This window comes from Athene cunicularia (genome assembly GCF_003259725.1).
Source record: "Athene cunicularia isolate RWA chromosome 5 unlocalized genomic scaffold, athCun1 chr5_part1, whole genome shotgun sequence".
NCBI lineage: Eukaryota > Metazoa > Chordata > Aves > Strigiformes > Strigidae > Athene > Athene cunicularia.
The window spans coordinates 5,422,073-5,436,270 of NW_020799101.1; the positions used below are offsets into that span (position 1 = coordinate 5,422,073).

General features: G+C 42.5%; 1 protein-coding gene across 1 annotated transcript in view; it reads right to left on the minus strand.

Moving 5' to 3' along the window:
* SLC35F4 (solute carrier family 35 member F4) overlaps nucleotides 1–14,198 on the minus strand; it is a 126,973-nt gene that overhangs the window by 10,999 nt on the left and 101,776 nt on the right. Inside the window, exons 2-4 of the mRNA XM_026850009.1 lie at nucleotides 12,305–12,493; nucleotides 7,941–8,238; nucleotides 135–354 (exon numbers count right to left, since the gene is read on the minus strand). Of these exons, the coding sequence (XP_026705810.1) occupies nucleotides 135–354; nucleotides 7,941–8,238; nucleotides 12,305–12,428 (642 nt within the window). The 5' untranslated portion in view covers nucleotides 12,429–12,493. The remainder of the gene's footprint in view (nucleotides 1–134; nucleotides 355–7,940; nucleotides 8,239–12,304; nucleotides 12,494–14,198) is intronic.

Below are 14,198 nucleotides of genomic sequence, written 5' to 3' on the forward strand. Positions count from 1 at the left end.
GACAGCTCAATCAGGATTTATAAGAGACAGTATATATACACACCATAATGCAGCAGTACTACAGCAGCACAATAGCTTGTGGATTTAAAGGCAATTACGAAAACAAGAGAGTTGAAAATCAGGCATGTCATTACCCTTGCTCCCATGAACCTGTCTTTCAGAACAATCCAAGAAAGCAAGAAGACAAAAGCTTTGTTACAACAGAATAGGGCAGAGACGTCTGTGGCTGTCAGCTTCTTTAAAGCCAGTAAATACAGGTAGTTAGTCAAAGTCCAGAGAATAGAAAAGGGAGCAGTCCTTTTAAGAAAGAGTTTCAGCGTCAGACCATCTTCACCAAAAATCCGACTCGATTCCCTATGAAAAGAAGAGAGTTTAAATCTCAGCTAGGATTTTCCTTAGCATTCACACCAACACAACAAACATTCATTAGACTTTTACCACATTCAATTAAGTGCTTTTCCTAACTACTCCGCACACCCGCAAGAATCTATTGCTTAATTCACATAGAGAAAATAACCTGCAATCTTGTTAAAACAGCAATTTTGCAAATAGAAAAGTAGTAACTTACCTGGAATAATCACACACCACGCAACAATAATCCCAGGGACTCACACAGAGAAATGAAGGTTATCTGTAATGCACCGACAGTTCTCAGACTCTGCCTTCGAGGCCATGAACACTGGGATTATAACCACCATTTTTTCTCTTGACAAGTTTTTCTTGCTTCGCTCAAAAACCTGTTTTTATTCTTATTGAAATATATTCTCACGTATGGCCAAGTAAGCTTTAAGAATTGCCTAAAGATACTCAGAATTACTGCCAGACACATCACCACGGTGGGAAAGAGAGCCACCAGCCAGTGGGACTGAGCCAGTCAAACAAAAGTGTAAGAAAAGGAAGGAAAGGGGAGGGAAAGGTATTTAATAGCTTTATTTTATCATACAGTGAAAAGTTGTGCTTGCTTAGAGACATTTTCGTGTGGATTAAATTGCAAACAAAATCTGTAGCTTCTCAAACACTGTGTCACACATAACTTAAGGGAGTTGTTTGCTTCTTAGGATTTCCCAAAAGGGAAGGGTCAGCTCCAAAGACACTGCTTTGGGGGACAGAACTCCTGTGCAAAGTGGTACCTGCATGGGCTAAGGGGAGACCGAGTACTCAAGCATGCAGCTTGATTACAGGCACATCAGTGCACCCCTCCTGAGATACCTCTACCTTCCCCAAAGTGGGAGGGACAGTTTTTAGCAACTCCACTGTCTGCACTCTCAGTTCAAGGTATTCCTCAAGATATTCCCAGTACGCTTCATTTCTTGACGTGGCAGGCTGACATGTCTGTTTAAAACACGAGAGGTCCCACTAGCGAACGCTTCATACAACCAAAACACCCGTGGAATGAACCGGGGTACCATCAATCTGTAACACATCCTTAAGAAGCAACATTAAGGGACTAATCTAAATGCCAGGAGGCCTCGGGACTCCGACGTATTCACATCCAAATATGGCTGTTTGGAAGATTGGTAAAACACTAATTATGCAGAACTAATTAGTAACTTCAAAGATTGGACTGCAATGTGAAGTCAAAACCACTTGGTATTAGTGGGGTGGTGGTGTAATAATTATGCTGATTTTGCTTTGCCTTTAAAGACAGAATTGTTTTCATGTCTCCCAAACCATTTTTAGTAATTCTGAGAAATTCTGCTGTTAAAAAAAAATAAAAAAAAAATCAGTTTTTTCCTATTAGGAATGGAAACTACTGCTCTCATTTTGAGGAAAGTAGAATAGTAACATCTATGTAGTACATGAGATCAGCTATGTCTTAACCTAAATAATTCTATGATTCCATGATTCCACTTAATAACCATTCATTCCCTGCTGCCACTAAAATGACCTGGGGTACAAAGCAGTTATTTCTGGTAATAAAAAATTTATTTCTCAGACTCTGTGCAAAGGTGTCCAACAAGCCAACACTCAGGCAGACAGATCTGCTAATTATCTCCTTCATTCTAAGTTGACCTGGACATTCTCAGAAGTCAGCCTGTTCTCCAAAGATCAGAACAGAAACGTTATGCGTAAAAAGAGAATACCTAGTGGTGTGTATCACTTATCTGAGATGCAAAGCAAATACTCAGTGAAGCAAATAAATTAAAGCTTATGTTTGACCGTAGGCTTTTGTATCACTGATTTAAACAGGAATTCAAGGTGATGAGGTTCCTTATGTGAGAATGGAATCACTGGTAGCACAGACTTGAATATTTGTTGATATGCAGATACAGCAGTTGAGGTTTAGAAGATGTTTTTCTCCCCTTGAGACTCAGGTGGATGCAGAAGGTGATTCTGAGCTCAGACTACATCTTGCTCCAAAACAGGTGGCCTCTGACCCGAAGGCACCATGGCTGTGTCACCACTACATGACACCAGAGCCAGGGTGCCCTGTCTCCTGGCAGGAACAGATCTGCATCGTGAACTGCAGACCTGTACGGAGCCTGTGCTCTCCAACCCAGTGGGAATTCTGCCATTGGTTCTGATGCACAATTGGATTGTTACACAGTTGTAAATCCAACCTGTCTCAGAAGCTGTCAGGATCTATCTTAGAGGAAACAAGCTTGTGCTGTGTTAAAACAAGAAAGGTGCTTGGGCTGCTGACAGTAATGCAGGGCACAGTTAAGTACCCCAGTGCTATGCTGACAGCGTACAAAGGCAACAGCAAAACCATCCAAGCACATCACTCTGGTGGAGTCTGCAAGGCAGCAGGAAAAGCTCTTCTACAAATGTGCCACGGGAAATTACACCCCTGTCATCCATTGTGGCCCCCACTGCCAGGGAGATGCTGGGAATAAGCCTGGCACTTCTGCTCCTCCATCCACCTGGAGCATGGGTGGCTTCCAAAGCCAAAAATGCTGCAGGAGATGCCAGAGCGGGTCAGGTTTTGTCATCCTGCTGACCTCTGGGATGTCTGCACACAGACAAGCTCAGAGCAGAGTCAGGAGGATGGAGTCCAAAGTTCCCTGACCGTGAATCCTCAGAAGGAGGAAGACTCCGTGCTTATTATTTTATTCTGGGTTGGACTCTGTAGGCTGGTCAACTGTTTGGGAGAGGCGGTTGTGGCAACTTCACAAATGTCACTTACCTCTGAGTTCCCAGAAACAGTGGGAGGGATGAGCAGAGATTCACAGTTAGGAAAAGAAATCTGGAAATGCTTCACACGCCCCAGGCAATGGGCTGTTAAAGCAGATGGAAGAGCCTCCAACACACACAGCAGTGTACAATGACCAGACAAAACAGGGGCCAGTGGTTCCTCACTTCTCAATTAAAAATAAACAAAAGACTTGTGATAGGGTTGTGCTGAGCAAGACTTGATGAGTTCACCTCTGTGCCTAGGAGAACTCCATGAATACAGCTCAGCGAATGAGGAGAAAGGAAGAATAGTTTATTTTCCCAGTCATGGCCACAGCAGATTGCCTTGGGCTTTATGAAGACTGGTTGCTCAGTGGTTAACTCAGCCTCTTTGGCATACAACTAAAATTAAACTTGGAGGAGTCATCAGACATGACAGTGATTAAAACCCTGGACCCAAGAGAGAGGGCTCCATGGATCCCTCCCCATGCCAATAATATCTGTAGGCTGTTGACTTAAAGGCAGAGACATATCTAAGAGCAGCTGACCCTGAAACTATGACACAAACTATTTCCAAATGCACAAGAAGTCTATTTAAAACCTGCCCTCTAACATAAATAGCTCTTTTTATTTGCAGGTAGCCCTCAGCCCTCAGCTCTGGGCAGCATGCCATGCTCTCAGGAATTACAGCACCTCAGGCAGTCATGTAGCTTTGCCTCTGGCACCCACTAAATAGCTTGCATCGCCTCTTAGTTATTCTGATGCCAGCCCCTGCAGAAGAATGGGTTTATTCACCCCTGACGCACAGCAGCCTCTGGAGTGTAACACAGCAGCTGGTTTTAAAACAGCTTACAAAAACACCCAAGATCTACCAGATGCTACCTGGGGTAACGTGAATACAGCAAGTGTAATTACATCACCCAGAATAAAACTTGGCAAGGCCACCAGTGACATTATGGTAGCACCGCAGGACCTTTTGTGACCATAAGTTGTTACTATGTCATTTGGTCCTTCTATGTAAATGATGGCATCTGCTCCAATAAAATATCTTCCATCTCCATTTCAGGAGACAGACATCAAACAGAGTAATGGTGGTTAAGCAACTGGTGAATTGTTTTTCGGGTCTGACCGAGTCTGAATATTAAGAAAGAGCCTGTATTTGTCTGCTCACGAGTGGGAGCAAAAGGAAAGGGAACAGTGTGTGAATCTCTCACATAAACAGTGTCTGGCTCGGGGGGCAGCACCATGGGAATGCTGTCTCCCAACAGGAATGGTCCAAGGGAAGCCCTGGGTTTGTGCTGCTGCTCTTCCCCCTACTGTTGAGCTATTTGGCTTTGGAGCAGCTTCAGGCAACAGAGATCCTCATCCCTCCTCTGAAAAGCCCTTTGCAGTGAAGATGTAGATTTGCAGTGATATTCCATAAGTGGCTGACGAAGCTGGACTGAGCTACTGCTGCAACATAGATGGAGAGAAGTGCAGGTGTCAAACTTGCAGATGACAGATGACAGCAAATGCCAACTACTTGTGGCTCAGTTTTTACTTCAAGTGACGCTCACATCTTGTTATCCTTTTGCTAGAAAACCAACTCTTCCAACTGTTTGTACTTATTAAACCTGCACCTACCAACACTCTTTGTAGCCAGTGCCCCAAGGCTGCACAGCGCCTGAAAGACTAACCTCAGCTATTATGCTGTGGATATATTTTGGTAGAAAGCTGCTGAATGTCACCATGTTTGTCCTTGAGAAGCCACTATGGCGGATGGGGAGGCAAAATTTATTCACCTTGAAAATATCATCCACCTATTCCAAATCGTAACTATTAGGATCCTACGTCAAGCCTGTGGAGTGTTTTCTGCTGTGGTAAATACTGGCAGGGTTATTGCTGAGCTTACTGAGCTGCAGATCATTTTATTCACCACTAACGCAAGGAGTTTCAAGCTCTTTATGTGGACATACCTTTTATCTACGATACTGAGGGGATGCCAAGTGTCTTCTGCCTCAAGACAACCAAGATATTTTACTGAAATGCAGCAGCAAGGTAATAACCGTGAGTTAGTTTCTAAGACCACAAAATTTAATCTCTAAGGTAAAGCGTGAAAAGTAAGAAATACACAATTTACAATCTCAAAGATTATAAACCTTTCAGAAAGCCAATCTAAAGTTGAAGATTGAAACTTCTATCCTTCCAAGTGGGATTTATTAAAAAAACAGTGGCTCTATACAGCTTTGCCAGCCTGGGGCAGCACTCTGCAAGTCACTCCCGTGATCACTATATCTCTGCCAAGATATCATAGGCACTGTTTGTTCTGATCCACCGGGAATATCGGCTGGACCAAATGTCATATGTCTTTAAAGCTCCTAGTGAGTAACTACATCCTCCAGAAACACAAAGACAAATCACCTCTGGACTCTGAGGCAGGCCTGGAATTGCTACAGCTTGGGCTTTATTGACAAGAATTAGCTACTCCACTGAAAGAAAACCAGCAAATCAAGCAACAAGGAATCTTACAAAATGTAGTAAACCGCCTTGTAACAGGAACAATATCAAGAACATAAACAAAGCAATTATAAAAACAATTGATCTAGTGTTGAAAATAATCCTGTTCTGGGTAGGAGGCTGGGTTAAATGACATCCAAAGACCTTTTCTGAACTAAATCTGTAACTCTCTGAATCTAGAAACTACAAACGATGCTTTACAATTAAATCATCAGAAAATCAAGCACTCATTCTCAAGAGATGTCCTCAAGAGATGTCCATTCCTATACCCAAACTAAAAGAATTTGGCTTGTCAAGTTATAACACGGCACAGACCAAGTAGCTGGTCCCTATCAAAAAGTCAGTATTTGCCAGCAGCTACCTCCCTCCTCCCTGGGATGTGAGCTCCTGAAATATCTGGAGTAGGAAACACCCTGGCAACATGCTTTTCCATCGGCCCATCAGCTCTAACACTGGTCTTCTGTTTCCACATATTCACAAAACTACTTCACATCTCTGTGTGTGCAGAAACTCCTCAGGGCATGTAAGCGTGTGTCCTCAACTTTAAAAGCTGAACTCCTATCAGCTTGGGAAATGTATCAATTATTTAAGCATACTTATATTATGCACTGCCACAAATGTTTTGCCCAAAAGTTTGCTCTGATGGATATATATATAATCAACCAACTAACTGCAGAGGATCTATCAGCAGGGATATTTACTCTCACCTTCTTCCTTATCTGCTGTGCATTTGTTATTACTTTGCCCCGTAACCAGAAGCCAAGCTGACACTGTTAATGTTCTCACAAATACTCCAGCAAGAATCTGAATGAAGGCATCATTAACGCACAGAGCACTGGGGTTTTCAGAGAAGCGGTTAATTAAGTGCAACTGTTCAATTTCAGTCACACTGATTTGACAGAAATTATAATTTAGGGCCAAACTACATCCCAGATCCTGGCAAAAGCAGCCGAGGGAAGAATTTGGTCCTGCCACACTCCAGCCTGACAGTCACAAATTGAATTCCCTGTGTGCTCAATGACAGCTGTGCTGAAACCTCTGTCAGCAGGAGCAAGGTGTGGGCCACATGCTGGTTAATTCCTTGCAGAACAGACAATTCTCCTGAAGTCAATAGCACTGTTTGCAAAGCAAGTCTGCACTGGAGTAACACAATTGGGTACCAGCTCAAAATTATCCTGTGAATTTCTTCCCTTCAAGGGCAAGGTGTGTTATCTCTTGGCAAGCCGAATTTAGTTCCATCCTTTAAAGCAGTTTCCACATCACCGTCAGATCGGTAGAATAATGGAATTGGAGGAGGAACTGTGAAATGAAGTGTCCCAGAACATGGCGGTACTTCCAAGTCCCGAGGACAGGTTAGATACAGTTTTCTTACAAACTGGCGAGCGTGAATCTAAGCCAGCTTGGTCCTGCTGTAGTGCTGGTGGTTGGAGCAGATGATCTCTGGGCTTCCCTCTAACCTTTTATTTCTAGGATTTCACAGTGGCTACTGAAGAGGGATTTATAAACTTCCATCCCTGCAGACTAATGTTATAGTTAGTACTATGGACTCCTTTGCACTTGAGGTTGAGTTCAATTACAGCATGCAGCCATGTGGTGTAAGGCATGGCTGGAGTCAGAGGCATGTCTTTCCCTGGCTCTTGCCACACAGAGGAAGAGGTATTTCCATGTGGAGCCTGATGGAAGATGAGACAAAGCCTTCACATCATTCCCTCAGGATGACAGCCACTCAGCTATGCCAACTTACACCTCAGAGGTACAGGGGGAGGAAAACCAAGAGTCTGCAACCTCTTTTAATTCCTACCCCATACAAAAGAGAGCAGAGAAGGCTACTAGGATGCTCTTCCTCCATGCTATGATCCAACAGGAGGAGGAATGGGCAGTTTTCATCCTGCTGTACTTGCTGAGTGGAGAGGAGAAGCCATGGTTTTCCACATGGAAACCATCTCCTCAGTTTTGAACATCTTTCTTCTCAACTATGAGTTGTTTTGGTGGCACTTTACACTATTGTTCTATCATAAATGGACCAGAACAGATTAATTGATGGCCTGATCGAGGCAAGAACACAAAATATAGAGATATTAGATAATAGCAAGCTTATAAACAGATTACTGACCTTTTAAACTCAGTAAACAACTCTAACAATCAATTATTCTTTTATTCAAGCATATATCACTCATCTGTTACCCTTCTGTAAGTGATTTATGAATGAAATTTTCTGCAGCATGACCTTTATTCTGCCTTCTGACACCATGGGTCAAACTGAGAAGAGCAGTGATCTCAGTCCGCAGAAATCAGGTTGTTTAAAGGGATATTGCCACGATAAAGCCTACCTGAATTTTTTGATTGGAGACTGCTTTTCCTGCGTGGTTGCAAGGTGCCCAGAATAATAAATGGGAAAAACCATAATGTTCCAATTTGTTGAGAACCAAGTCATGAAAAAAGGACAGTCAAAGGTCTCATAAGTGATTTTGACAAACTGCGTGGTCCCAACCCAGGAGGAAGAGACGGACAAAATGATCAGAAATCTCCAGATAAGCTTGAGAAATGTGGATGTGCAAGACTGGCATCGTGTCTGTCCTTCAGCTTCTTGGCTGCTGTTCTCTGTATGCGTTTGTGTTCCTTCTTCTCCTGAAGAAAAAAAATAGAAAAAGAGAAGAGTTGCACACATAATGAATGCATTCAAAACAATTCTTGGTGAAATCTCCCCTTCTGATCCAGACACAAATCACCCATTGCCTTCTCCCTATAATTCTTCTATGTCCCACAAACACTGAAATCCTGCACAAAAATACTTCAGTAATACTGTCTCTGCATTTCAAGGGGATAGGAACAAAATACAAACACAATACTGAGGCCGGAGGTAACAGCATTACGGTTAAGCTGTTGCCACTATTCACTTTATCAGCCCTGCTTTCCTTCTGTCAGCCAAACCTCTAGAATAGAGCTACATCTCCTGGAACCAATGACATTATAAAGTCAATTACAGTGCATGTGTACAACATAAAAGCTACCTTGAGCCTCTGTATCTGAAGTCAGGAACCAGTTCTTATTATTTGAGAATTTAACTCAAGAATCCCATTTTATTTGCAAGCTGGGAGGGGAAAAAGAAACAGTTTGGTGGTTTTATATAGCCAAGCAGAGAAAGGCTTTTTTTCAGTTAAGTTAGTGTATTTATGGTTTTGAAGTTAAAAAAGGGAACTAGACGAAACTGAAGTTTGGCATCCCTAGAAATAAACCTCTACACATAAACAAGGAGGAGCAGAAAGCTGTCATTTCCCATTTTAGTACGGTACTTTTCAGATCTTATCTGCAGAACACTGCAGATTTCCTACCAGAAGTGTAGAGAACTTAATCTTACTGACTGGTGCCTTGCTCTCCAGACACATCTTCCAGAGATGCAAACCATGAACTCTATTTTGATTGCACAGATCCCAGCTGAAAAAAAAACAGATTGAACTGTGCTGGATACTGAGGAGCACTAACACTGTTGCCCCATGAGCTCTTGTGGCAGCATCGAGCTCCAACCATTTACCCCATTAGACTGTATCACATCAGTCTGAGAGAAGAAACAGGAGTTCCTTCCAAAAATAATGACCTGCTGCTATTCTTAACTGTGACTATCAGTCATCAGTCACATCAACACATGATGTGATTTAAGAAACAATATAATTGTTGATGTTAAGAGGCGCTATAGATCCACTGTAGTGAGAGTGTACACTGTCCTACATTCAACTTAAATGAGGAAAAGGTACCTTTCAGACTCAGGTTTACTTTCCTTTTATATCACTGTTTCTGCTACAGCCATAAAGAAAAGTCAAACTAGGGTTCCAAGTTATTACATTAGACCAACATTACATCTAAAAAACGATTCATCATAGCAGGGAGTGCATTTGCAATCAAGAATTTTCCTAACCAGAACATGGAGCTTTTTGTAATTGTATTTGAATGGTGTATTATTTTCCTAAAAATAATCAGTATTCAGTGGCTCCATTGTTTAGTGGTGAATCAAGAATTTAAATAAAATTACAGGTTTATTAAAACCGTGCAGAGGATAATCAGACACAGGTCTGAAAAGGCAAGCATCATTTAGCATTCTCTTTGGCTGCTGAGAGAAAATAGGTATTTTTATGGTACTAATAATAACTGGCATCTTCTATTAAAAGGTAAATTACAGTTTATTTGCAAGTTAGAATAGCTTAAAAAGAATATATTATGTAACATCTACTTTCAGGTTTTCCTGCTAAGCAAAACTACCATGCAATTAGTCCTTCTTCAGCTAACAGTTAAAATAACCATACAATGATAAAGCACCTTTACCCACGCTTTCTATTTTTCAATTATCAAATAACTATGTAATTGCTGTTTCTATGCATGACACTACCATTAGCATTTGACTTGGATTTTACAGTCTTAGCTTTGAATGTCAGGGAAAGGCACAGAAATATACACTTGTTCCAAGTCCTACCTTGGCTTTAAAGACCTATGTAAGTCTTAGCTTGATTAAATGTGCAGTGGGGAGTTTTTTTAAGTGCTTAATTGGTAGGATTCATCCCACATAATGTAGTTAGAAAATAATTGTGTATTCAGACTAAACACGTTGCCTAAGGCCCCTTTATATTTAATGATAATGGACAGGCATGGTGAGAGGTAGTTGATTTCATCCTCATATATATCTAAGCCCACTGGAGGTGCTTATCTCTCCCTAGACTAGATATTTGCATTTAATTTCAGTGAAATTGAGATGGATCCCCAGCCAAAGTGACATAGTAGCTTGAGAGTTGCTTTCAAAATCCATAGGATGTGCACACCCAAATCTTGGCAAAGAATCAAACGGCCAAGATAAGAAATATCTTCAAAAATAATTACAGAGCTTGAACTCAAAAGACGCATGGCAAGCAGGCACACAATTCATACTAAATAGGTTTAAGGATTTCCAAGTCATGAAGCTGGGGGCTGGAGTAAGCTAGAAAGCAGCACTTGTGTTCAGATACCGAATGATGTGCTAATGAGGAGGAAACAAACTGATCAGCCAAAGTGGTTGGTAGATAGCATTTTACTATTAGCAAGGTAGTAGAAATGCTTGGTGTCTGCATTTAGTTCGGTCTGAAACAAGCCAACAGGCTTAACCAGTCAAGAGCGCGGGAACAATCTGAGAACTCATCAAGGATGAAATGACAGAGAAAGAATGCAGATGAAACTGCAGGTGACACATGGAGATGACATTGGTCAATGGCAAACTGTGTTGAAAGGCAGCTAGCAGAAATACCCCTGCACAGTTCATTTGTCTGTAACATAATTCTTGCTTGTGATGTCTCTGTGAAAAGATGGTAACAGATGAGCCTTTTGCTTTCATTTTTCAGAAGAGTGAGGTGAAGAAAACCAGCTTTTCTTCTGAACTCTTTTGACTATTTGGCAACTACATCTTAGAAAATAGTATTCTTTGTTTACCTACCTGTCAGGTCAGTCCTACTTAGACCTCACTGATGAAGAAGGGAAGATCAGGATAAAAAGGGAAATTGATAAATGTAAAATAAATGTTTAGAAGAGAATGATGTCAAGGCACTACTCTTTTCTCAAGTGGCCTAAAGTCCTTTCTTAGAGAAGATGGATTCTGATTTTGGATGTACTCTCATGCCAGCATGCACAGAGTTATTTCAGCCTGATATCTGCAAATGTGAGAATAGATCGGTTTTCTGGTATCTTAGATATGATCTTTACTGCAAGATGCTGTAACATCCACTCCTTGCAGCAATAATCACCTTCAATATTTTTCTGAGGGTTTCCATCAAGAGAGTACTCCTGGAGTACAAGATCCCTCCATTTTCCAACACAAGAAGAAAATGGCTGACTCTTGCTGCCATCGGTGGTGAAGTGACAAGAGGAAGGTTCATCTCTCACAATTCCAGTGTGCAAGGGAGATTTTTTTGCTCATAGTATCTACAAAGTCTTCCAAAGAACTTGGACAGTTAAATTATCTCAGTCATTTAATGTCTCTCTCCTCCTCAACAGTACAATTCAGCAGACTCAAGGGCCTGTGGCTGCATACTGTAATTGCTCCCATCCCATCCCTGTTGGTGATGGATGGACGTTATGGTGAAGAAGCCAGTGTGCACCCTACCTACAGGTTCATTTGAGCTAAACTTCTGCAGTAAAGTTGGGTGACACATTCCTGATGGAACCGCCCTGACGTGTAGCTGATCGATGATCTGAACTGTGATGGTCTTCCCTAGATATCCTTCCACCTGTTGCTCCTTCTCTTCCTCTTCATCAGACCGTCCATGGTATGAGCTGAGACTGTCATTGTCTTTGAGAAGGAATATGGCTGGCTCTTAAGGGTCCCAGTCTCTGGCCAGGCTGAAGCTGAGGAAACATAATCAGTCTGTAAAAACTAACTTGTGTGCTAACGTTAATCATCCTTTCAAGATCTTCGGTGCCTACTGGCCTTATGATTTCTCAGATATCTAACACATTACATGTACCGAGGCCCAGGCCTTTTCCTCCCATCCTTTCTTCCTTCCCGCCTAACCCCAGTTTGCACACAGGTACAAAGGAAGGACTTTCATGTGGCTTTGCTGTTCGCAGCACCGTAAACCAACGTCAACACGCTCGGACTCTGCCCCATCTTTCAAAAGACAGACGTAAGAGGCCTTTCGCAGGCACGCGGTGACGCCGGCCATGCGGCTGTTGTGCCTACCTGATCTGCTCTGCCTCTCGACTCTGCTGTGCCGACAGATTCCCGAGGGACTTCGATTCTGCAGCTCAAGAATGGGAGCAGCAGAATCTTCAGCAACAGTTAGAGGGGAGAGCTGCCTAGTCATGCCTCTGTGTCTGCTGGGGCAGTTGCCTCCTGGCTTGCATTGGATGACAGATGATCGTGAGGCACCTGAGAAGAAAGAGTTTGCATCAGTTTGGCTGTAAACTCCCTGGAGGAAAGCGGGGCTTTCAAACACTCTGTCAGTGAAATGCATACAAACGATTCAGCGGGAGAAAGGAAGCACACTGCAAAAATCAAGGTTTCAGCTCTGGTCAGAATAAAGTAAATAAGTAAATAAATACTTAACTCTCTCCCCCCTTATAGAAAAAAAAGTGCGGTATGGAAACCAGTCTTTCCCCTGAAGAAACGAGAGCCCTGTGCTGCAGCATATTCTCAGCCCCACGGCTCCATCCATAAGATCTGAACAGGCAAAGGAATTTGTACTCACGTGGGCCCCTTCCTCAGCACTGACACTGACTCAGGTAAAAGGAGAGGTCACCGTTCTCCCTTAGGGTGGAAAGGAGAGCGAGGAACCACTGCCTCCAGGGTCAGTGCTGAGAGCCTCTCCAGAGGAGAACTACCTCCTTCCATCCTCCAGACTGGTCCTTGGGGCTCTTGTATGGAATGAAGCCACAGTTGCTGACAAGTCTTTTGGATGAAGACTTCTGCTAAACCATTGAAGATGCCAGTTTTTAAGCCTTTACGTGCACCAAATCAGAATGTCCACATCTTCAGAGAAGTTGCTTTTTCTTTCTTCTTCTACTAGGTGCAGACAACAGCAAGATGCTGCATTTCACATGGAGGCTGTATAGAGGCACAAGGCAGCAGAGAAGACCCAGGTCCCAGAAATACCAGTGGTACCAGATGAAAAATTTTCCACTGAGTAGGGCACAGCATTTTATGAGTAAGAGCTTGAAGGACTGGATGAAGAACTAGAAAACAACAGAAAAGAGTGCAGTGCTGGAATCTGGCAGAGTGTGCCTGGTGATCTTGCATTTACTCCCAAATTTGCTGAAGGTGCCTGTGTAAGAGGTCAACACATGAGCAGCACAAGAGACTCCTCAGTCAGAAAGTCAAGATGACAGGCCATTTTGGTGTGTTCATGGTCAGTTAAGATCACCCACTGTTTATTTTGCAGCTGCTATTTCAACTGGTGACCATCTTGCCTAAACTTATGGAATACATATACCCAGAGCAGCGACTGACCTTGCCAGGACTTGGAAGGATTTAATAGGATAATCACACCTATTTCACATTGAAAAGAATACAAAACCAGACACAAACCCCATGTCTAAGGTGCCAAATGTGCAACAAATATGGCAGACATCTCGGAGGACAACATTCTTTGTTGCAACATGAGCCATTTCACTACACCTCATGCAAGTAACTTCATGCCAAACAACAAGATAAAAGTATATTCCGAAGCAAGGGCTGTATCCAGGATTCAAGAAACTGCATGAATCAAGTCAACGCTCTCTTGCCAGAGGAAGCTAGGGTTCATATAACCTTCAGTGAACTTAAAGCTATGTTTGATTGACCAGGTCTAACTACAAAGATCGCAAAGGAAGAGATGTATAGAACATACTGTACAGTAAATTCTTCTCTCAGCCTATTTAAAGCCTCCCAGGTTGTTTTTTTATCCACCAAGTAAACAAGTGATGAACCAGCAGCTAAGATCTTTCTCATAGATGCTCCTCTGTTTCTCATTTGTCCAGATTGAGGGAACTCTGACCCAAGAGGGACACTCAAGTCTACGTTCCACCTTGCCACATAGTCCTACACATTTGATCAATGCAGCACACAACCCAGAGTCTATGAAACTCAGTCCTACAGA